This window comes from Apium graveolens, chromosome 9 (genome assembly GCF_009905375.1).
Source record: "Apium graveolens cultivar Ventura chromosome 9, ASM990537v1, whole genome shotgun sequence".
In the NCBI taxonomy this organism is placed as follows: domain Eukaryota; kingdom Viridiplantae; phylum Streptophyta; class Magnoliopsida; order Apiales; family Apiaceae; genus Apium; species Apium graveolens.
The window spans coordinates 3,082,373-3,106,130 of NC_133655.1; the positions used below are offsets into that span (position 1 = coordinate 3,082,373).

Genomic DNA, 23,758 nt, shown 5'->3' on the forward strand with positions numbered 1-23,758 from the left:
CTAAACCTTTGGATGAAGCAACTTTCACTAAACTTGTAGGTGAAACTGGAATGCTAAATTCTTCATCCTAAAGGCAAGAACTCAGCTAATGTTTTGCAGCAGATTAATTTCTAGTAAATCAAAATTAATTTGATTTAATTGGAAATTAACTGGAATATGAGTTATAAATATTTCAGAAATATCTGTATATTTATTTTTCAAAATTCAAAATTTAGCTTGGAATTTTTCAATTCTAAAAAAACTGTCTAAATGTTGATTTGCATTTTCAATATGCAAAATTAGCACAAGGCAGAATCAAAAAGATCAAAAGTAGATAGAGAACTGAGTTCTCAATAAGTCTAATTGACTTCTCGACAAGCCATTTTAAGACTTCTCTAGTGAGTTCTCGATAAGTCATTTTTCTAACTTCTAGAAGGACTTCTCGATAAGCTTTATTATGACTTATCGATAAGTCATTGTAGAGTTCTCTATAAGTATAAATTTTAAACTTATCAATAACTCAGAACTGAGATAATTTATTTTTATAAATTATTTTGGTAAAATACTTTTGATAAAATTATTCTGATTTTATAAAAATTGGAAACACTCAGTTCACTCTGGACAAACTGAGTATTTATTGGACATCTCGACAAGTCATTTTCTAATTCTTGATAAGAGTCAGGAAAATGACATATCGATATGTATCTATTCTCTCAATTGACTTCTCGATAGGCAAATTCCAAACATCCATTTTTAGTTCTCGATAAGTCAATTACCTTTTACTATAAATACCCAGACATCTCGACATACACCTCTTTACGCCTTCGAGATCTCTAAGTGACCTAATTTTTTTTTCAATTCTCAACAGCTCTCTCTCTCATTTTTATTAGCACTCAAATTTACTCCTCTAAAATGGCACTAAACAATGTTGAGGCTACAATTCCCAAGGATGGAACCAACTATCTCGCGTTTACAGATGTTAATCAAGCCCTTGACATTTTCAAGAGGTTTGTTAAGTTTTTTTCTGAATCTTATCTTGCAGGAGCTCTAACTGCCAATCTCATGCTTTACCTAGATGTTCAGCATGAATCTGGACAACAGCTATAGTAAGGACAGTTGTGCATGACAACTCTGTGCCTATTGTGGTGAACTGCTCTATTGGAGGCTAACAGGTGGAGTTTAATGATCAAGATGTGAATCAAGCTTTGGGCATTCCAACTGAAAATGTGATGGAGGTTCCAACACATGATGAGCTAGCTGAGTTCATGGACTTCATCAACTATATTGAAAGAATCAATCTAGCTAGTATGAACAAGAAGTTCCTAAGGAAGGAATGGTCTTTCTTGTTTGATTCCATTGTGAGGGCCTTCACTTGCAGAAAGACAGGATATGCCATATCAAGTGTGATATAGAAGCTGGTGTTCTCCAGAGCTCACAACAGACACCTGAATGTTGGTCTATTGATCCTGGAAGAACTTAGCACCAGGCTCACAATGCCCCTAGCTACAAGAGGTAGGGAATATTTTTCCCTAGGTTTATAATGTCTACTTTAAATCTTAAAGTTCAAGACATTCATTTAGTTAATGGTATAAATAGGATAAAAATAGGCAATTGTAAACAAGTGTCCTAAATTTTATGTGGCTCACTTACTACAAAGAACAAGGTAACTGTAAGTCTCAAAATCACTCCATTTATGTTGGAGAGATTTAGGACTTACCCTTACCCCATGCCTGACATGAGGTCTGCTATTACATCTAGTGCAGTAATGGTTCTTGTACCTGTGGAAGAACAAACACAGGTTCACCAACAAGGACCTTCCCATACTGAGACCCTTTCTTCTTTACTATTAGAAGCTAGGAAACCAACCACTTCATCCTCTCAAAAGGGTGAAGTGAGTTAAAAGAAGAGAAAGCGGGCACCTTTAGCAATAATAAATGAGAGTGGTGAGGACCAAACTAAATAAGAGTCACCCTTGGTTAAGAAAACAAAGAAGGTAAAACAATTTAAGTTGACCACTCAAGCCACCTCTGCATCATCCCAAAAGGATGTAGAACATGGATTAAAATAGACTCTAGGGGCATCCTCTCAACAAGGTGTCTCTATTAAAAAGAGCACTCTCCCTAGTGCACCCTGTAAAGAGTCTGCACAAACACTTAAACAAATTCAAATGTATGAAAGGAGAAATAAGAATGGCACACAAAAAGAGAGCACGTCTCTTGAAGCTCCCTCATTCAGGGGGAGCTGCGAACACTCAACTCTAAAATTCAAACTCTAATTTCTCTAATTTCTTCTTCATACAATGAATCACTTGAATCTGATTTTCAAGTATTGCCAATTTCATGTGACATGGTTCAAGAAACTATGCTCACCACCCATGAACCAAATTTAGTTAGGTGAGAGGCTACATGCTGGGGTAGACCTTGATGACACTAACACAAACACAGGAATTTCATCAGTTTTCACTGAAGACCCTATGGTAGTTACAAATGTACCTTCATGTGCAAATCAACCTTCAGAGGTTGAAAGGTTTGAGGGTATTACTCTTGAGGGGGAGCTATCTAAATCCTCTCCAATTCAATTGGAGGTTCCTCTTGCAGGAACAACTCCTCTCAAAACCCTAGATGAAATTGCACTCATAATTGAAGCTAGGAGTTCAATTGCCAATGATCCTGCTATGGGGGAGGTAAGTTTAGCGCATTCAAGTGCATGCTCTCTGCAAAATGAGCAAAGGGTTTGAAACTAGAGTACATGACGGTAACCTAGTTAACTCCCCTCCAATTCTAATGGAGGTTCCCACCACAAGTGGAGAACAACAAACTGTCATAACCATAAGTGAACCTGTGACTCAAACTGTGACATCTGTCACAGGTGGTTCTATAGAAGATCTACCCTCCACTTCACAATCTACAGATATTCCTTCAACATCCAACCCTACCCAACAACTCTCTCATCCAATCCAACAGGGGTTACAAAACACTCAATCTCAACCAAGCACAGTGGATGATCTTCTGGTTGATCAACTCTCAGGCCTTGCAAAAATCACACAACATCTACTCACTTCAGATATGTCAAATCAAGACTATCAGGAAATTCTGCTTATCTATAATGAAGAAGTTGAAAAACAGAAGCAGAAGATAGTGAATGAAGCTTAGAAAGATGGAAATGTGGATGTTTGGCTTTCTAAGGACTTCACCTTGGAAATGGATGAGGTCTTGGCAAGGTTAAGAGAAGAATATGTCACCATTTTGGGGAGTAATGCCAAGATCCTCACTCCACAGGAGGCCTATGATGCAGTCAATAAAGCCTACAAGGCTCAAATCAAGGCTTTTCACCTTTTTGGTAAAGCACTACAAGTGACTTTGACTGGTCATCAAAACAAAATCAGAAAGATGGTGAGGGAAAAGATGGATGAGATTATCCCCTCACAAGTTAAGATCAAATCATAATTCAAGACCTTTGCAGAATAGATGGCAAGATTTGATTTAACTTCAGTAGATGCCAATTTCAAAAATCTCAGGCAATCTTTTGTGGCTCTGCATGAGGTGGTTCTCCAGCACAATTCCAATTCAAATGACACCAGACTAAAGTTGAATCAACTTCATCAAAGCAGATATGAGCCTTTAGCCTTGTTTATGGAAGGAATCAAGGAAGTTGTGCAAGCAACTTTTGGCACTTCTCTCACTTCAAGCTCTCAACAACCCATCTCTACATCAACCAACTTGCAGATCCAAGCTCTCCAAACTCAAGTCTCCACTCTGCAATTAGCTAATGAGTCCTTGAAAAATCAGGTATCACAACTCACAGCAATGGTGGCAAGTCAACATGCTGATATCCAGACCCTGGTGGACTCTCACAAGCACCTCCAAATACAAAATTCAGTGTCTTTGGGAGCCATCATGGGTGCACTCAACATCCCACTTCCTGCACTTCCAGAAGTTGTGAGGCCTGAAATCCCTACACATCTCATCTTGCCTGCTAAAATGACTAAGGGGGAGATAGAAGCTAGGTTATTAAGATCATCTGCCCAATCTGTTCAAGCTGCTAATAAAGGAAAATCTCAAGAAGTTGATGTTGGAATGGAGAGGCTTATCAAAGCAGCTGAGGGACCTAGTCTGAGCAGGGAATTTGATGAATTGCTCAAGGCTCTCAGGGCTTCTCTAAACAATAACTTCTTCGCATACAAGAAGGCCTTGGACAAGACATTAAATTTTATTAGGGCGATCTTGGTGACAATGGATAATTTTCAGGAGAAAAGAATTGTGGCCAACATAAATGACTCAGGGGTAGACAGGTGTATACAGGTGTCCCTTAACTATCTCATAACAAGAAGGGCATCTGAGTTGCACATTCTGGATAAACAAAGTCAACAGAGTGATTCATGAAGATACTCTCTTGCTAACTGAATTAAAGATGGCTCAAGTAGCTGCTTTTTCAGAAGCATATTTACAGGCAAGCAAGGGAGTATCATACATCTGTCTAACCACCAAACATTGACAAACATTTCCAAATTCCTAAGTAATGTGTCATGGCAAACAAAAAGCTAATTATGACTCTGGAGACAGACTTGAAGACTAAGCAATACAAGACTGTTGAAGGTGAAGAAATGATCAAGCTATTGGGGAGATATCTGAGAGATCCTGAAGCCAATTTGCCCAAAATTCAAATCAATAAGGATAACTTAGATGATGATGAGCAAAAGAAAGATGATAAAAAACCTTTTGGCTCAAATCCAAGTCAATCCTCCAAGGTAACTAGCAGCAAATAAGGAGACAAGAAAAGAGATGCAAAGAAGAAGGGTGATGAGAGAAGAAGGAAGAAGAAAGAGGATGGTTCAGAACCAAAGAAAAATACCCTACAAATCCAAATCAAACAAGCTCAAACCCCTAAGCCAACAAACTCAAACACTTTACTACCTTTAACCTCTAAGCCCAAGTTCTTATATAGACCAACTGCAAACACCATACTAAAATTATCAATCATTTCCAGCCAAACTTCTCTAAAGAGAATTTAAAACCTACCTTCTGTCAAGTCACCAATCAAAGTCCACTACAAATCTGTTGAAAGAAAACCAAAGAAACTGCAAGTTACTGAGAGAGCCATCTGAAATTGTTTCAATCAAAATAATTTTCTACCTATATACTGGTGCATCACAGAAGAAGACTACTTTCAACAATTAGCTGAAGAAATGGTCAAAGGTTGGGTTGTATCATTGACGGAAGTAAGAATCTACTATCAAGATAGATCATACACTTAACTTGGCAGGAATTTAATTGATATATTTTCAATCATAGAGATTAAGAGGGTAATTAGCTTACTAAAGGATCGGGATACTGATACAATGACATGGAGATCTGTATTGGATGTATAGTTAATAGTATGGGAAGAAAAAAGAGCAAAAGAAAATGCTGAAAGAGAGGAGAGAGAAAGGAGATGTTGTGTAAAGCTGTGTTTACTAATCTATAAAGTGAACACTGGTCCTTTGCTTTTTAAGTGGTATCAAACATATCTAGATTTTCTTGTAACTCTCTCAACGAAGAAGTTGATTTCTTTACTTACAAAGAACCCAGGATTTGTAGCAAAACACTACCTTGATTTTAATACAAAATTAAGTGAGTTTTGAAATATTGTGTGCACTATTTTAGTTTCAGTTAACATAATATTACTACATTTCTAATCTGCTTTATTCACCAAGTAACAAACATTTAAAAAGCCTTAAAAATATTCAAAACACATTGACCCCCCTATGTTGTATTCATTACCTAACACACTTCACCGAGAAAGAGCCCATCACCACTTATGTTAATTAATATATGGGCTCGGTTGGTGGGATATCTTAAAAAATAACTTATGAACAAATGTATTATAATTGATAAATAAATGGATATTTATAAGTTATTTAATTTTTTGGATAAATTTATGTGTTTGATAAATTATAACTCATAAATTGACTTATTTATTTATTAAAAAAAACAATACATGAAATTAACTAATTAAAAAAGAGAATAATGAAGTACAAATTTTGAAAAATAAAGTATTTATAGTAAGAGTAGCACTACTACATGCACAAAATTTGGTACAAAAAAACTTACAAAAAAAAGTGTCACATGAGGTGATATAAGGGCTCATTTCAATCAATGGAATATCACATGTAATTTTATAAAGAATTTTGTATCAAATTTTGTAATTTTGTGTGTGTAGCATTTTCTCTAAAAGTAAATAGCATATAAATAAAAAAGAGAAAAAAACAGATAATCAACTTATGAATAATAAGGTTCAATAAATCCAATAAAATTATTTACCCAAATGTATAAGTGGGTTTTTGAGTCCATAAGTCTACCTACCAGACACCCACTATATACATATATTTAATAAAAATTTAACATAAAAAATATATTTGAAGTGCAATTATGACATAATAATGAGTGTAAATATTTTCATCGATAAAAAATCAAGAATATAATTCGAATGGCATAAAGGATATTATCTAAAAAGTATATCAATTGTGATATAAATGATGAGTGTGATTATATTCAATAATTAAATATGAAAACTATTTAATAATCTATAAAAGTTTAATCCTCCTTATAATTATGTATATCTCCCACTCAGGTAAAATACCTCTATTTTTAATATAAATATATTAGGATATATGTCTAATTGGACAATTCAGACGATCCATTATAATGGTCACGGGTACGGCTGATCCCACAGAAATTTGAAAAAATGGATATTTAATATGTGCACATTTATTTACAAAAATATTTTTAGTAGAGAAATGCAAATTTGACCATTGGAATAAGTACTTTCATAGTAATAAAATTTAATTTGACTAATAAGTGCAAAAATATTTCATATCTAGTATCATAATTCCACACATTTTGTTAGATTATAGTGCTTACAGTGCTAAAATTAATCATATTTCGTATATTATGGTGTAGGTTGGTGCATTCAAGAAAATTGAGCAAAAATTTATGTTTTTAATGATTTTAAAGTTTACACATTTTCAAGGCTAGCATATTTATAAGATGTGGGCATGACTTATCGCGGTGGATATGTTCAAGGCTAGCATATTAATAAGGCATGGGAACGCCTTACTACTTGCCGCCTAATTGGAAGAGTCCACTATCACAAATAACTCTTAAGTCACTTGTATTATATCTATATTTACGAAGATCGTATTAGAAAAGAATATGCTACTTTTGAAGATCATCTAGGTTTTCATATCAAGAACATATCATTTCCAAAATCATGTGTGGTTAATTCTCTAAAATCTAGTCAAGGATAATTTAAGGTTTTGAAGCAACAATTGTGAGGTCTAGTTAAAATTTATTCTCTTCATATTTTGCGTATTTATATATTCGATGTATTTCATGTTATTATTATTATTATTATTATTATTATTATTGTTGTTGTTGTTTTTGTTGTTGTGAATGATTAAGTAAAATGCACGTTATTTGATTGTTTATGATAGTATACATTTACTTAGAATTATCAAATCCGTAGTTTTTTTGATTAATCTATTATATATCTAATACAGCAACAGGGGGGTTCGCTGGGCAAATTTAATCATAAATACAGTGATTAATATCCATACATGATTTGTTTTAACCATTAATGCTCATTATTATATAATTAATACCAATTCATTCATGTAATTTTTATTAACTCAATTAAAACATCACTAATATGCAACTCATTCATTATTATATATTTAATACGGATTTATTCATGTAATTTTTATAACCTCAATTAAAACATCATTAATATGCAAGTCATTAAAAATAATTTCTTCATAAAATTTATATACTCTATTAAAAAAAATAGTATAAAAAATTTAAATGGTAACCCTTGCATAAGAATTCATATAATACATAATTGACTTACTAATATCGATTAGTTGTTGCATACTTAGTATATATATTTATTTATAACTAATTATTATAGAGATACATGCATGCATCATATAATACATAAGATTTCTCATAAGTGACTTACTAGTATCGATTAATTATTGCATACTTAATATATATATATATATATATTATTTATAACTAATTATTATATAAATACATGCACGCATGCACGTATCCATATATACATACATACATATATCCATAAAAATATATGTACGTATGTACGTACATGTGTGTATATATAACAATTTAGTTATAGATGTTATATTTTCATAGCAGGTTCTTAATTATCAGAGCAAAACAATAAAAATATTATATTACCCTGAGTTTGTTTTTCTATTTTGGCATGTGTTAGTCATGTCTTGTCCTTTTTATTTGCTTCGAAAATTAAAAACCTAATATTCAAATGAAATTTCTCTTTTAGACTTTAGTTATTGATTCAATTTTTTTTGTCTACAAAAAAAATTGTACTTATTTTTAACGTAAGTTAAATTCTAAAGACGAGAATACATAAATTATTAATTATCAAATTAATAGTATAAATAAGTGAATTTTAAATATAAAGAAAAAATAAATAAAAAATATTTAATTTGAATAGCCGGTCTATAAAACATATATATTAAAAATTCTAATAATAATAATAATTATTATTATTATTATTATTATTATTATAAAAAAATAAACAATATTAATACATGAGAAACTTGAGTACAAAATCATGTTATTTATAAAAAAAAGTGGTAGTACATTTAAATTATTATAAAATTTATTTTTATAAAATATTATTGTTCGTCGTTAATCTTAATGACAATATATATATAGATAAAAAGATATGCGAAAATCGTACAAAATCTTACTATTAAAATAAAATTTATTTATTTATATTAATTGGTCAAACTTTGTAAAGAATACTTCGTCTCTTCGCCCCCGCCCAAAAAACAGCACAACGCCCATTCGCTTCGCACCCCAATTATGACATCCCTTCTCTCCCACTTCACACCCACCTTTAATCACACAGTTGACTGACATATACCATATTTATCACATTATAGTCTACTATAAATATTTGCGAATTAAATATTAAAAACAAATCAACTAGCGAAACTTATATATTGAATATGATTATGTGCATCGCAACCATTTATACCTCTAACTGAATAAATATTTATATTTAATCATGTCATACTTTAAGTGTTATATTCTTATATTTACACAAAAAAAAAAATTCAGGACTTTCATATATATATATACACACACATATATGTATATATATATATACATATATATATATTCTTATATTTACACAAAAAAAAATAAAAATTCAGGACTTTCATATATATATAGACACACACAAATATATTTGTATATATAATACATATATATATATATATATTCTTATATTTACACAAAAAAATTAAATTCAGGACTTTCATATATATATATAGACACACACACATATATATGTATATAATATATATATATATATCTATGTGTTAATTTATTCAAAAAACCTTTAACTTATGGTCTTCATAATTCATAAAATATATGATTATGTTGGTTTACAATGGTATTTTACGGCGTCATCATGGCGTGAACGACTAATATTAACTAAAATAAATAATCTAGGTAAAGTTTACATATGAAATACAACCAAGAAGCGCCTAGTAAGTCGAGAGATGCGAATTTATTAATATTTTTCGAGAGGGGAAAGAGTTACTAAGGTCGGAAATTAAAATTGAAGAATATTAAAATTCAAATAACAATTATAAAATAAAATTTTATGTAAACAAACAACTATTTCGTGCAGTAGTTTAGGCAATTACTAAAATTTCTAAATAACTTCGATAGATCATCCTTAACGGTGGAAAACAAGAAATGTCACTGGTCTCTACTTTAATTGTAGATAAACACTATTGCACCAATGACATCACAATAAAAATCTACTCATATACACAAATAAATTCATCAACATTCAGAAGGGGGATAACATGAAATATTATCATAAAGTATAACTAAAATAATATCGATTCGTCCGATCTAGAGCATGCCAGTGCATTACACGGGCTATAGAGCTAGTTCTAATACAAGTAGCAACTAGCAATGTTGGTTATGGACAATTAATTAATTGTTATTTAGGAATCTATAATCTAATATAAATAAATTCATCGTATATATTTGTTGGCTGGAATTGGTTGTTTTTCTAATTCTTAATGCTAAATATTAGGAAATATAGGAAATTAGGTCGTAGCAATAACCATAATCAATTTATTTGAGAAAATGTGAAGTGTTCCTTGCATCAATGATCAGTTGTTGAATCATCGTCGATATAATTTATTTGGATGGATTATTTTACATTTTTGCTCTCAATACTTTTTAGTTAGTTAATTTTGTTCTCATTAGTTTAATAAGAATTCAAACCCCTCGTTTTAATTTTATAGAAGAGATTATTACCAATCTCTTGAGTTCGACCATGCTCACTATTATATACAGTTATTTTGAGTAAAAATAGTTTTTTTGGTTTCGATATCCATCACTGACCCCTTTAAATTATACATATAGTTAATTTTTACATTAATATGTTTATCGGGAAAAAAAAATCTTACTCCCATCATAGGCCTTATATAAAATTTAACTCAGCTTATTGTAAATTCTGACTACACCACCGACACAACTTGATTAAAAACTTCCCGAATCTATCAATAAAATACACTACATATACGCATATGATTGTCTTAAATACGTACTTATATGTATTTTTCTCATTATGTATTTTGAGCATTTTCAATAAACTCTTTATTTAGACTTTTAACTAAAAAATATAAAGAAAATGAGTGAAAATACAACTCCAACCAGTTTTTAGGTGCTCCTTGAATCACCAATAACCTCTTTTTCTTTTTCTTTTTTAAGTCAAAACTCACTCTTAACTTATGTTTTGTAATAAAATAATCAATCCATTTTCTTTCTTTTTCTCCCGTTCTTTTATAACTTCAATATATTTTTAATTATAAAATAACATATAAGAAGTGCGTTAAGGATTATTGTTGGAGGTGAATATACCTTATCTTACTAAGAGTTATTTTCTAAAAAAATATTTATAAAGAATCGGTAAGGCTATAATTCGGGCCGAGCTTGTTTAAATTAACGAGTCAAAATCTCTGTCCGGCTAGGTTTTCGACTCGTTTCTACTGGACGAGCCCGAGTCGAGCCCTGTTATACGAGCTTGCGAGCCGCCTGATAAGTTACAGCTCAAAGAATGAGTTAAAAATGTATTGGAGATGCTTTTATATTTTCAGTTAAAAGTTTTTTTTAAAAAAAATTGTTAGGCTTCGATTTTTAAGTATGAGTATGTGGTCGAATAAATTCTGCATAAGTGAGAATCGAATCATGTGGTGACAATGAAATTTTAATTAAAATAAAATTTACTATTCTCTCCGCTCCAAAAGATTATTAACACTTTTTTTTATAACATTTCTTAAAAATATAAAATATTTTTCTTCCCTAATCTTGTAATATCCCACTAATTTTCATTTTTTGCTTATTTTATATATATTCCCTTTTTTATTCTCTAACCAACTATTTGAAATGTTTGTTTGCCATAATTTATGGTAAATAACATAGTATAGATAGATCTATAATTATCTCAAAATATTAAAACTGAAATATAAATACATATTCTAAACCTTTGGATAATACACTAAAATCTCGATGAATGAATATTTGATAAACGAATAATTTTATCAAATATATATATATTTTTTCTCGGTCACAATATATAAGATATTTTGTTTTAATTTCGATAAATGAATCTCAATAATGATCCTAAAATTATTCAATTATCGAGATTTAAATATAACATGAAATTACATGAGAAGAAAAGAAAATGAAAAAAAGCAAATAAACCTTTTAATCTACCAAATCCACGTGGCAGAAACAGAACAGATGAACTAAAAACCTATTCTTCTATACATACAATCCATACACAAATTAGGGCAAATATATACGAAAAGGGGGTCTTTAATTTGCCTCCATCAAGCTCAAATCGATCAATCTCCTGGTAATTATCTTCCCTTTTTTAGCTTCATATCTGAATCTTTTAGGAAACCCAGCTCTTAATTTTTCATTTTCTTATAAAATTTTGTAAAGATTTGTGTTTGATCTGAAATCTAGGGTTTCGATTTGATTTTGTATTGTGAGTAATTTTTATGTGTTAATTATGGATCAAAGTTTTGATCTTTTGATGTTTGTATGTGTGTTTGGATGGTGTAGTTATAGTTTTGTCTGTGTAGATTGTGGATTTGGTGTTAACTGGCTGAGGCCTGAGGCTTTTTATGATGGTTTTCGTTGTATCGAAATAATGTAACGGACCCCGTGTATCGTTTATTCTGTAAAGATCCCGACTTTGAGAGTACGTATAATAATGCTAACTGAAGAACCCCGAGTAATGTGTATTACGTAAAGATCCTAATATTGAGAGTATGTAAAATAAGACTCTGTAATAGAATATAGGTATACGTACATTGTGTAGAAGAGAGGGGTGGTAAATGTTGTAGAATAAAATGGATTGGAGAATGTGTATAATTTGAAGATCTGTTGTATTAAGTTATGCGGTGATAGTGCATTTGATATGGATCGATTGTGTAAATGTGAGTTTTTTCTTGGTTAGTGTTGGCAAGAGTGTTAGTCTGAGAGTCGACACTCAGTTATATGTTTTACGTGTGTGATGTTTGGTAAAATTTGTTATTGCTATGGAAAGATGGCCAGCTACATGTTCTTATAAATTCCTGCAACCTAGTCATAAGTTATAGTAACTCTTTGTGGAAAATAAGAATTGTACCTGTTTAAGGCGTAGATAGTCTCTCCCCATCCTAGTCAGTGAAGCATACTGATGAGTGATGACTGATAAGGACGAAGTGACACGTGTGTCTCAAAAATAGTTCCGGTCTGGCGACTTTTTTTAACACTGGTTTTAACAAATTCCGGAGATGATTAAGAGAAACATTATTTCCTTGAAAGTGTTTGGTACTTTTTTTTTATATAAATATAATTTTGCATACTTAAATAGCTGTATGATTATGAACCTTAGCCTGTCCTTGCTGTTTCTTGGGTTTTAATTGGAAAGTCTAGTGGGTGTCTTCATAAGCTCCTTATTGCATCAGACTGGCTTCTTGAAGCTTTTTACAATATGAATTGAAGAAATGAGATTTTGTTCAGATTGTTGTAAGATTAATGTTGAACCTTATGTACCTCCATGTATGTTTGCTCAGGAAAAATAATCATCCCTGGATAATTTTCCAGCTACACCACCTATCTTTTTTGTAGTTTGTTATACTATTCTTAAAGGTGTGTGAATGGGGTAAGAGTCGCTTTTGTTGATCCAATCTTCTAGGTAGTTCTGTTAGGCACTTGTGAGCAATTACCAATGGGTGCCCCCAAGCAGAAATGGACATCAGAAGAAGAATCTGCTCTTAAGGCTGGTGTCAAAAAGCATGGTGCAGGCAAGTGGCGTACGATCCTTAAAGACCCAGAGTTTAGTGGTGTGTTGTATCTGCGCTCAAATGTGGACCTCAAGGTAAAGAATTCACCTCAAATGTAATATTCAATTTCAACTAGAAATCTTGAATCCAATAATTTAGAATTTGTTCTTATTACTTGTGTGTTTTCTTGCACACATGATATTCTTTTGTACATCTTATTAGGACAAGTGGAGGAACATGAGCGTCATAGCAAATGGATGGGGTTCTCGAGAGAAGGCTAGGTTAGCACTTAAAAGAATGCACCAGAATTCTAAAGATGATGATGGTTCTATGGCCCTTGCTCATTTAGATCAAAGCGATGAAGAAATGCTTGATGAGCAGCCGCTTGCAATTAGTATGGGCTCTCCACCGCAGACTGGTAGTTCTAAGAGATCCATTATAAGGTAAGTTGGTTGTATCTTTGCGTATTATTGTTATGTTATGTAAGCTTCTATCATTGTGCACTATAAGCCTTGGAATGATGCAGGAAGCTTTACAGAAAGGCTGACAAAGTCGATTACATGTCTCAGTTTGGAAGTATAATGCTTAAATTCTGAAACTTCCTCGTCTGCCCCTTGGAACCCTCTTTCACAAATCACAAGATAATACAAAGAATACAATATCACAAGTTTCAGGAAAGAGTGATGTGTACATTTTAAGTATGTAGCTGAAAGTAGGATTTAATGCAAACATTTCTTGAAATATGAACCTCTGACAGGGTAACTTACTGTCACGCGAGTCACATGCACAGTTAGGATCAAAAGCCTCCGAGTATATGCCTAGGTTCCGCGCTGTTATTCTTCATTTTGTTTGGATATGATATATCTCAATAGTAGGTTTGAAACACTGTACAACTAGATAATTATAAACAAAAACAAAGTCTATATGAATTATTATGAAGGATAAATACTTGAAAAATGATAACTAGGTGTATCTGACTATCTGAGTATAGGATAGGGTTCAAGGGTCGGCTTGGATATTACATGTGAGAACCTTGGTTAATGCCCGAATTCCAATCCGAAATAAGTACAGTCTATTTCAAAATAACATGATATCGATTTGCTGCAGTTTAAAGTAGAAGTGTCCCTTGTGTTTAAATGTGGGACAAGGTGTTACAGTCTCATTTACTTAATTCTCCTAAAACGTAGTGGATAGCCAGATACCTCGGATTGGTGCTCTCTGACCATTGTAGGTGATAATACCAGTGGGATCATTCCTCATGTTTTCATTGGAGTCTTTAGAGTCTATTGCTGGAGGTGGGATGTTCATTTGGATTTGACCCTGATTTTAATTTTGGACTCAGGATATGGTCATATGACCTGGTTATTGCAGTATTGGGCTTGTTATCAGGACATCCTTTGTCCCTGATCAGTGTATTAAGCAGTATTAATGAGAGATAAACCTGGAGATATTAAATATGAATATGTATCATATATCCGGAAGCCAGAAAGTTGATAGTATTAGCAAGCCATCATGACTGGAGTCTGTGATAAGGTTCAATTGACTGTTCAGAGTGTCATCATGGTCCAACAGTATCCTATAGAATAAACAGAACTCAATGAGTCTAGTGTTCTCTTGAAGTTCTCAGTTGGGAACTTGGGCTTTAGACAAATATTTACAAGGCTCCTAATTTTGTGGTTTGACTTGGTAGCTTAGTGCCACATTAATTTTACTCTTCCTATCATTGGATTCCCCCCTGGTTCTAATTGCCTGTTCTCACATGTTATAAGTTTCAAGTTAAATTAAAATTATGGTAATATAATTTTAATGGTTGAGAATGCATATGCTCACTGTTTACAGGTTGGACAATCTTATAATGGAAGCAATAACCAACTTGAAGGAACCTGCTGGTTCTAATAAGACTACTATTGGAACATACATAGAGGTAGTTAGTTCTATAGGATATACTTCCTTTTTTTTTGCTGTATTCTGCATGCCTGCCTAAATTGGTAGCAACCCCTCAGAAATATTTGTCAAGTCCTAAACTTTTCAGAGGCGTGGACTAACAATAGATGATCTCCCTTTTTTAATGTACCTTTGCCAGTAGACGTGTCCTTATAATCTTTTCCTGTATTAACTCAAATATCTGTTATTCTGCAGGAACAATACTGGGCACCTCCAAACTTTAAAAGACTCCTTTCTGCCAAATTGAAGTTTTTGACTAATACTGGTAGACTGATCAAGGTAAGTCTGATGGAATCTTTATGCAATGTGAGTGGTAGTGCTGAACTATGATGCCGAGTCGCTGCTACTTTTGTTAGATAGATTTTAGCAATAGCTAATCTGTTACACCACATATATTGAGGGCTTGTGATATTTTGCTGATCGTACTGTCTATCAACAAATCTCACTCTTTTGGACTACTGTGATTGAATTATTATAAGGATGATCTATTAATGTAATTCGTATGAGTGACTGAGATTGTGATTTCTTTTAGGGTATCAATATGTTCTTTAGGTTGTAATGCTTATGTGGACCTTTTGTGGTTGAACTTAACAGGCTATCTTTGAATATTTTTTACCCGTTTTAAAAAAATATAGAATGATTTTGGACAACAAAAATAAGAAAATAGGATAAATAATGAAATAATATATAGAATGATTTAGGAGAAGAATGTAGTGTATGGGACTGTGGTTAATGGACTTGATAATTTTTGGTGAATAAAGATATCCAATGAATTTGTCAGATGTTACCCGGATGGTTACTTTCGGCTTGTTAAATATGTAGTATAAGTGGCGGTCCCTTTTTTTCATATCATTTTTGTTATCTACAACATTTGTTCGATACATGGATTGGCAAGTATGTAGCACTGTCCATGTCAACTACAATCAGATCCAAGACAGTTAAGATAACTGTCAATCGTGGTCAGAACATAAGCAGAGACTTGCATCTTTATTTAATGCAAATGATAAGTTCTCCGGAACCTTATTTACTTCTCTCAGCCAGAAAGATAATGATTATGATTCAAGGAATGGATTTTTTGACAGTCTTGCTTCATTAGTTTACCTCAAATATAATACAGAACATGTATCTGGTTGTTTTGTTCTCAAATGATAACAATGAAGTAATTCCGATCTTTAGTCTTGGTTAAATTGCTTCATTTTTCTGTAAGAAGTTGTAGTCCTCCTTGTTTTGTTCGTTCTGTAAACTGTTATATATCCTATTGCAGATGAAGCGGAAGTACAGAATTGCACCCACTTCAGTTTCACCTGACAAAAGGAAACAGCCTTCCATGTTACTCCTTGAGGGAAAACAGAGGTCTTCTCTTAAAGCTGATAGGGATGAGGTTTACGCACCTACAAAGCCCGAGATTGATGCAGAGTTGGCTAAGATGAGAAGCATGACTCCAGAGCAGGCTGCTGCTGTTGCTGCTAGAGCAGTTGCTGAGGCAGAAATTGCTATGGCAGAGGCTGAAGAAGCAGCAAGGGAGGCGGAGGCCGCAGAAGCTGATGCAGAAGCTGCACAAGCTTTTGCAGAAGCGGCAATGAAGACCCTGAAAGGCAGAAGCAGCAACCCACGAGTTGTAAGATCATACATTCCCTTCTACGTTCCTTTCAAGTTGGTATAGAGTTTGACCTAATAAGTTTTAATGAAAACTTACAGAATTTGCACATGATTCGTGCTTGATGAAAATAACAATGGAGCAACCTGGATCTCAGTTCAAAACTTCTAGGTTTTTGACGCAGTTCGTGAAACATCTTCGTTTGTAGTTGTAAATAATGTTAAGGCCTGTTGTCAAATCCAAATGTTGAAGTAAATTGTCCAGACATCTAGTTCCAGTTATTATGAAAATACTTGGAATGCTAAATTACTATTACTGGGCCGTTAATGAGTGTTGGTGCCTGGGTTTTAAATTTTCTGCTAAAATTCTGGAAATCTTATGCAAGTTTGAGAATATTTTTCGCAAACCTTTTTAGAAATGTACGTATTTCTTAGGACCATAATCGAAGTTTTTCACGAAATCAAAATTGAACTCATATACACTAATATTATACTGTGTGCAAGCTCGGCTCAAATTATAAATCTGTGATTATTCTTGATTCGTTGACAAAGTGAACCGAATTGAGATTAAGATTTTTCCGAAATAAACTCCATTTTAAAAATTAACGTAGGCCTGTATAACAACTACCATTTTGTACTCTAGTCTAGTCTCTAGTGGTACAAACTTTTATACTACATATATCGATAGTGAATTTATTTTAAAGAGTTGTTTATGAGGGTAGTTTATTTAACAGGTCCTATAATCCTATTCCAGAGCAAGGGTTGTTGCATCATATCGTATCATGGTAGATTATTGCAGTTCATGATGGAGGCCCATTTTTTCCAACATACCAACCGTTCAGCTCCAATCATTGCTCATATTTCATGTTTCTGAATATGACCCTTAAAATCAATTATTTAAATTTTTTTACCGATCACGTATAGTACAAAAAACATGTGCATTTAAGGAGTCAATATAAAACTCTTAACGAATAATCTATCAAAAAATTTTAGTTGGTGATTATTTTTATGTTAATACAGCTAGCTTGAGCATCAAAGCTTAATTAAAGAATGAAATGGTTGTTAATACTTAAATGCAGCTTGTTTGGAGGATGGTGTTGTATAATAAACCTTTTCTTTGGCTTTTCTGGTGTTGACTAAATTATGATAGCAATAGCTTTGTAATGTATCATCTAAGAGTGTTTTACTACCTGTTTCTATTTATAACTTCGCAAAAATTGTCAACAAAGTGTTGGTGCAGTGGTTGAACTCTTGTACTCCTTCCAGTAAGTCAGGATTTCGATTAAACTTGGGAAAAATTCAGGCACAAATTGTAACAAACAGAGATGACACAAGTGTTAGAATTGCAGTCCTTCACCACAAATGCATTACCCTTTGCTGTAATGATAATGGCAGAGTGCATGGAAGTGATGTTTATAAGTCTTGGCAAGGCAGCACTGAACAACGGGATCAGCTCCTTTGTTTTTGTTGCTTATTATAACCTCTTGGCTACCCTAATTTTTCTTCCGTTTTTCGTTCTTCATGTCTGCAGGTTCGTGATCCTACTTTTGTTTCTGCTATTATTATGATCTTGATTTCAGTACTAATACGACGAATCCAATAAGAGAAAATTTCTTTGTTCTTCTTTCCAGAGGTAATCAGCTTCCACTTACTTTCTCTCTACTGTGTAGATTCTTTCTACTTGGGCTAGTTGGGTAAGAATGATATTAACTTATCTATTGTTTGCTCATTATAATTTATGATATGCTCAATTGTGTAGAACTGTGATAAAGATTTCGGCAACAGAATGTGTCTTTTGCAGATATGTGGTTATGTAGGTATTGACTACGCCTCTGCGACTCTGGGAGTTGCCATGGGGAACTTGATACCCGCTTTCACATTCTTGTTTGCGATTGCCTTAAGGTAGGATTTATCAGTATTGGTAGGTTACATTCGAATAGATGTTTGATGAACATGTCTTTTGCAACATTTTGGTGTTTAATGATGTTTTAGGATGGAGAATCTTGATCTAAGAAGATTGAGCAGCGTAACAAAAGTTCTAGGCGCGGCAATAGCAATATCTGGAGCGTTTCTGATAATTTTTTACAAAGGCCAAGCAATATATACAGTTGTGTCTTCTTCAAGTTCAGCTCAACAGCTCCTACTCTCAAAGCATTCAAATTGGGTACTTGGCGGTGGTTTTCTTACAATCACTTGCTTTTCTGCAGCAATATGGAACATTTTACAGGTCAAATTTTATAGGCACAAAAGTTTCCTTTGAATCTTAGCACATGCTGCTTAGATATTGCATGATACCTTGATAAACTCCTGCATATATCATGAACTAATCTACTTATCTTTTTGGGTTCTGAAACTGCAATTAGGGAGTTGGATTTTTTTCGCAACAGGTTTGTTTACAGGGGTATTTCAATGTTTACTTTTTCTTTTTGCAAGAACAGACATAAGTTTTCAAATTTCTAAATGTTTCAATCATACATTTCAAATGTATATGCACTATTAAGCCACAGTATCTGCTATTGACTCTTAGTCTCTTACACTCAGGCGGCAACCATTAAGGTGTACTCTGACGTAACGACTGTAAACTTTTTCTTTTGTTTATTTGGATCCGTCCAATGTACAACAATTGCTTTATATGTGGAGAGGGATAGAGGTTCTTGGGTGCTTAAGCCTGGTATCGAGATGATTGCTATGGTTTTCGCAGTAAGGAGATTATTAACCGACACAATCTGATTTTAGGTTTATCTTTTGATTTCTCGGCTGATTCAATCTGTTCCATTGTAGGCTGTGAACTGTGTAACCCGTGCCAGTCTCTTGACATGGTGCCTGCACCGGAAGGGTCCAGTTTACATCTCAATGTTCAAGCCAGTATCGACTGCCATTGCAATGATCACAGGGATCATCTTTCTTGGTGATTCTCTTTATATTGGCAGGTATATTCATTAAAACTCACAATTGCAATGCCTTTGGCTGGTCTGTTTTTAATTCTAGTGGAACTTCATTGCCTTAAAAAGTCTCTTCTCCAAAAACAATATGGTTTTAGATTTGTAGAACCTAAAAATAACACAAAAACAGTTGCTGCTGAAAATTGAATATCAAGCTTGCGTAAATATATTAAATCATCTTTTACGACATTTTATCTCAGATTTTAGCCCTTACAAGTCACTGGTTACGGACTTATGGTGTTACAGAATAGTAGCTGTTACAGTACTGTGTATTCATTGATATTATGATGCTAATTACCGATGTGTAGCTTACATACCAAATGAGTTCGTACTTAAAAGAGCCTTTACATAAATTTCAGGCACTTTGCAATAATTTACTGTGACTTATTTTTGTTAGGAATTTTTAAATTCTATAAATAATCCAAGACTTACAATACTGTTTTTTGGTGTAGTGTTCTTGGAGCTGCCACGATTTGCGTGGGCTTCTACGCATTGGTTTGGGGTCAAAATCAAGAGAAGAACATGGTTACCGCGGACTTTGCTTGTGAACCAGAATCATCAACCCAGACTGCCCTCCTTCTGCAATAATAAGTTGTTTTGACAGCATATAAGAATTTTAATTAATGTATTATTTTGATAGTATGAGTTCTTTGCAGCAAATTAGCACCTGGGGAATAATTTTAGCAGGAAACAAAAACAGAGATTTCATGTTGATATATACATAGATAGGTAGACTACAATCAAATGGAAATTACATGTAGTTTCAGTGACACAGAACATGTCTACATATAGAATGGAAGTTACATAATGGAACATCGATGATTGATCACTAAACGGATAGTAGAATACAGAAAAGTTTGATCTGAGTAGGATCAGATCAACTTGCAAAAATTAGGTTTGAGTTAAGAAGAAGGTGGCTGCTCATCCAACTCGAGCTGGCTTAAGTTGCCTTTCTCCTTGATGAGTTGAGTGTGGTGGTATTTGCAGTAAGGTTTCCCATCATGTGACATATAGTTGGTAAGGCTTATAGTGCAACCTCCATGTATACATTTGAAGCATCCGCGGTGATATGCAGTTTTGTTGACAGAAATCTGAATACAAATTCAAGGTAATCTATTTATGTTGTATATGCTGTACGATGTTTTTATGCAAGGGAACTCGATTCTGCTTCTTACCTTCTCCATCGGGTAAACGATTTTGTTGCACACAACACATTTCTCTGTTGTGACAGGAAAGCTACTTGCAACTTTGTTCTGTAGAAATGTCTTACATTAGTACTTAAACATGTTCAGAAACTTGTCATAAAATTATGAAATGTAATGACAGTAGCTTAATATTACATCAGGATCAACAACTCTTTCGGATTTTGGCTTTGATGATGTGCCTGTAACATTAATTTAGGATACAATTAGCTGTAGAAAATTGATAAATAGCTAAAAAAAATTAGTCTGTGCAGGCTCCTACATATCACATATGTAATAGTTAGATTATTGGTCTTTACCTTCGAAACTCTTATCTAGGCTACCAGTTTGCTTGTAGAGCTGATCAAAATGAGGCTTGCAATACAAAGTTCCTTCAATTGAGTTGAAGTTGGCAATCTGCAAGTTCAGGTAGATGTAACACAAGTATTTAGTTATAATTATTGGACTACATCCATAATTTCCTTGTAAGGATTCAAAAATACTCAAATACCGCGCCCTGATCCCTCACAAGCGATTGTTGTAACCTTGGCCACATCATCTGTCCGTGCTTAATTCAACCCTTCTGGGATTTTTTCCTATCCGCGAAAAATTATAGCGGACAGATGGTTAGCAACAATCGCTTGAGAGGGAACAACTTCCTAAAATATATAGGTAATACATATGTAACTTTCGGGTCCGCACAACTAACATTAGTTATAGACCTATTACCCAGACGGCGATTACACCACCGTCCGATCACAAGAACTAGAAAATTATACTTGCCGCGCATAAAAAACAAGAAAAAGGGTATATATTCGTTTTTTCATACGTAAAACAGAGAAAACACTACATAATACTTTTCGCGCATAATAAGCAGGTAGAGGGTAAATTAAGAATCACATTTCAAGTACATATAAGACCTTGAGGGTGTTATTGCAGTGAGTGCAGCGGAAAGCAAGCTCTATGATAAACCTGCTTGTTGTCGGGAGCTACACGATCAACTGGATACACAGTTTTGTTACATGCCAAGCACAATTGTGTTCCTCCTACAAATGCCATGTCTTGAAATATGAGAATTTTATTATGTATTATGCAAAATCTAAGGAAGGTATGAAAATTGTTTTAGTACTTACTGCATATAATTCATTAGAATCTCCCTCCTGTGGTCTTACTTAATTTTCTCAACATTTTTCTCTCCAACCATTCATTCATTTTAGTAAGATTAATAGTTAACTACCATTTAGACATGGGAGATGAGAGTTATATTTTTATTTTCCCCGAACTTAAAGCAATTCCACTCCATTAATTTGATGGTCTCCGACAAAAACTATTTTAACAAATTCTCGGTTAATATTTACTTTCTACTCCTTGTGCTGAAAATATTTCAGATTTCATATGTTCCATATTACTAATACAGTATGAGCAAGAAATCTTTATACCCTCCCCAGAATTTCTTATTTTCTTGTCCAGGGATATTTGGCCACATTTATTAATTGTGGCAATTGAATTATAAGTGAAAATATGTTCAATCGAAACCTACGTAAAACCTAAATTAAATGAACGTCTACTTTGAAGTATTAAATTTATCAACAAAAAACATTTTTTATTACAGATTTTCTATTATGTGCACATGCATACATAATAAGCGCGTAAATTTATAATATTAAGTCAATTTAAGTGGTTCATTTCTTTGTAATAGTAGTAAATCCCATGCATTCACATTAACTCCAATCAAATTGGCCTAGAACTATAAATTTCCGTAATTAGCAGGTGTCTATAAGCACATAATAGAGAAATCGTATTTATAAATATCCATTTTTTTAGACGTGTAAGCTTGTTTGAAACATGTATGATAATTAATAGGGTTAATTTTCAAATACGTCACTTGATGCGTCCAAATGTATCAAATGAGTCACTTATTTCAAAACAGACTCAAATGAGTTACTCATTTAAAAATTTATATCAAAAATATCATTGTATCATTAGTCGAAATTCTTAAAAATATTATATATTGAGTTTCGCACATTTTTTATTAATGATATTACATCCAAATGAAAAGTTCCGAGTTCTACTATTTTAGATAATATTGTTAGATTTTTAAAATTTTATCAACTATTTATTTTTAATTTTTGATTGTTTAATTTAATTTAAATAAAAATAAATAGTAGATAAATTTTAAAAATTAAAAAATATTATGTAAAATACTAGAACTCAGAATCTTTTATTTGGATGTAATATCATTCTTAAAGAATGTGTGAAACTCAATATACTTTTAAGGGCTAATTATCATTTAGGTCATCAATTAAATCCAAAAGTATCACTCGAACCATTATTTTAATTTCGGTCTCAATCGACACATTAATTAATTTAAAAGATTCACTCTATCTAAGTCAATCTAAAATCTAATGATCAACATGATGATATGGCAGTAACGGCTCTTTTTTGCTGAGTGGTTGCTGACATGGCCAATCGATGTATATATTTGTGTGTATATATATATATATATTCATTTATATACATGTTCAATTGCATAACAAATCAATCCCTTATAACAATAACATCCAAAGAGCATGTCATCTAATATCCCCTTTGTTCACAGCTCGGATAGTTCTGCTGTGCACTCAAGTGCAAAGGCAAAAGAGAAAATTTGTTTTTGCGGCACACCAGCTAGGATCCGAGTATTATGGACATTGAAAAATTCTGGGAAGCGATTCTTAACATGCCCCTAG

The 23,758-nt window shown here is 33.0% G+C and overlaps 3 protein-coding genes across 4 annotated transcripts; 2 read left to right on the forward strand and 1 right to left on the reverse strand.

Moving 5' to 3' along the window:
* Window positions 1–11,820: 11,820 nt before the first annotated feature.
* LOC141684486 (telomere repeat-binding factor 1) lies at window positions 11,821–17,234 on the forward strand. The gene is made up of 7 exons (XM_074489488.1): window positions 11,821–11,946; window positions 13,279–13,461; window positions 13,589–13,809; window positions 15,206–15,290; window positions 15,506–15,589; window positions 16,575–16,928; window positions 17,009–17,234. The coding sequence occupies exons 2-7, from the start codon at window positions 13,312–13,314 to the stop codon at window positions 17,030–17,032; spliced, it is 918 nt and encodes a 305-aa protein (XP_074345589.1). The 5' UTR covers window positions 11,821–11,946; window positions 13,279–13,311; the 3' UTR covers window positions 17,033–17,234.
* Window positions 17,235–17,943: 709 nt separating this feature from the next.
* On the forward strand, window positions 17,944–20,973 carry LOC141683126 (WAT1-related protein At5g40240-like). Its single transcript, XM_074487817.1, has 7 exons — window positions 17,944–18,437; window positions 18,538–18,600; window positions 18,692–18,808; window positions 18,899–19,133; window positions 19,448–19,606; window positions 19,688–19,836; window positions 20,301–20,973. Exons 1-7 carry the CDS (start codon window positions 18,232–18,234, stop codon window positions 20,434–20,436), a joined length of 1,065 nt encoding a protein of 354 aa, XP_074343918.1. The 5' UTR covers window positions 17,944–18,231; the 3' UTR covers window positions 20,437–20,973.
* On the reverse strand, window positions 20,563–22,120 carry LOC141683127 (LIM domain-containing protein WLIM1-like). 2 transcript variants are annotated; one of them, XM_074487818.1, is made up of 6 exons: window positions 21,950–22,120; window positions 21,541–21,625; window positions 21,350–21,446; window positions 21,189–21,232; window positions 21,024–21,101; window positions 20,563–20,939 (listed from the first exon to the last, which is right to left on the reverse strand). In XM_074487818.1, exons 2-6 carry the CDS (start codon window positions 21,586–21,588, stop codon window positions 20,751–20,753), a joined length of 456 nt encoding a protein of 151 aa, XP_074343919.1. In that variant the 5' UTR covers window positions 21,589–21,625; window positions 21,950–22,120; the 3' UTR covers window positions 20,563–20,750. The 2 variants fall into 2 exon arrangements, 1 of the variants encoding a protein (XP_074343919.1); XR_012560122.1 differs by lacking the exon at window positions 21,541–21,625.
* Window positions 22,121–23,758: the final 1,638 nt, after the last annotated feature.

Bases quoted from the DNA above. Each gene is read 5' to 3' on its own strand.
- LOC141683126 (XM_074487817.1), top strand. From the start codon at position 18,232: ATGACACAAGTGTTAGAATTGCAGTCCTTCACCACAAATGCATTACCC. The intron at 18,809-18,898 runs GTAGGATTTATC...ATGATGTTTTAG, and splicing joins TTGTTTGCGATTGCCTTAAG to GATGGAGAATCTTGATCTAA. The intron at 19,134-19,447 runs GTCAAATTTTAT...TCTTACACTCAG, and splicing joins CAATATGGAACATTTTACAG to GCGGCAACCATTAAGGTGTA.
- LOC141683127 (XM_074487818.1), bottom strand. From the start codon at position 21,588: ATGATGTGGCCAAGGTTACAACAATCGCTTGTGAGGGATCAGGGCGCG. The intron at 21,233-21,349 runs GTAAAGACCAAT...TTAATGTTACAG, and splicing joins CCTAGATAAGAGTTTCGAAG to GCACATCATCAAAGCCAAAA. The intron at 20,940-21,023 runs GTAAGAAGCAGA...ATTTGTATTCAG, and splicing joins TCGTTTACCCGATGGAGAAG to ATTTCTGTCAACAAAACTGC.
- LOC141684486 (XM_074489488.1), top strand. From the start codon at position 13,312: ATGGGTGCCCCCAAGCAGAAATGGACATCAGAAGAAGAATCTGCTCTT. The intron at 13,810-15,205 runs GTAAGTTGGTTG...CACTGTTTACAG, and splicing joins TCTAAGAGATCCATTATAAG to GTTGGACAATCTTATAATGG. The intron at 15,291-15,505 runs GTAGTTAGTTCT...GTTATTCTGCAG, and splicing joins CTATTGGAACATACATAGAG to GAACAATACTGGGCACCTCC.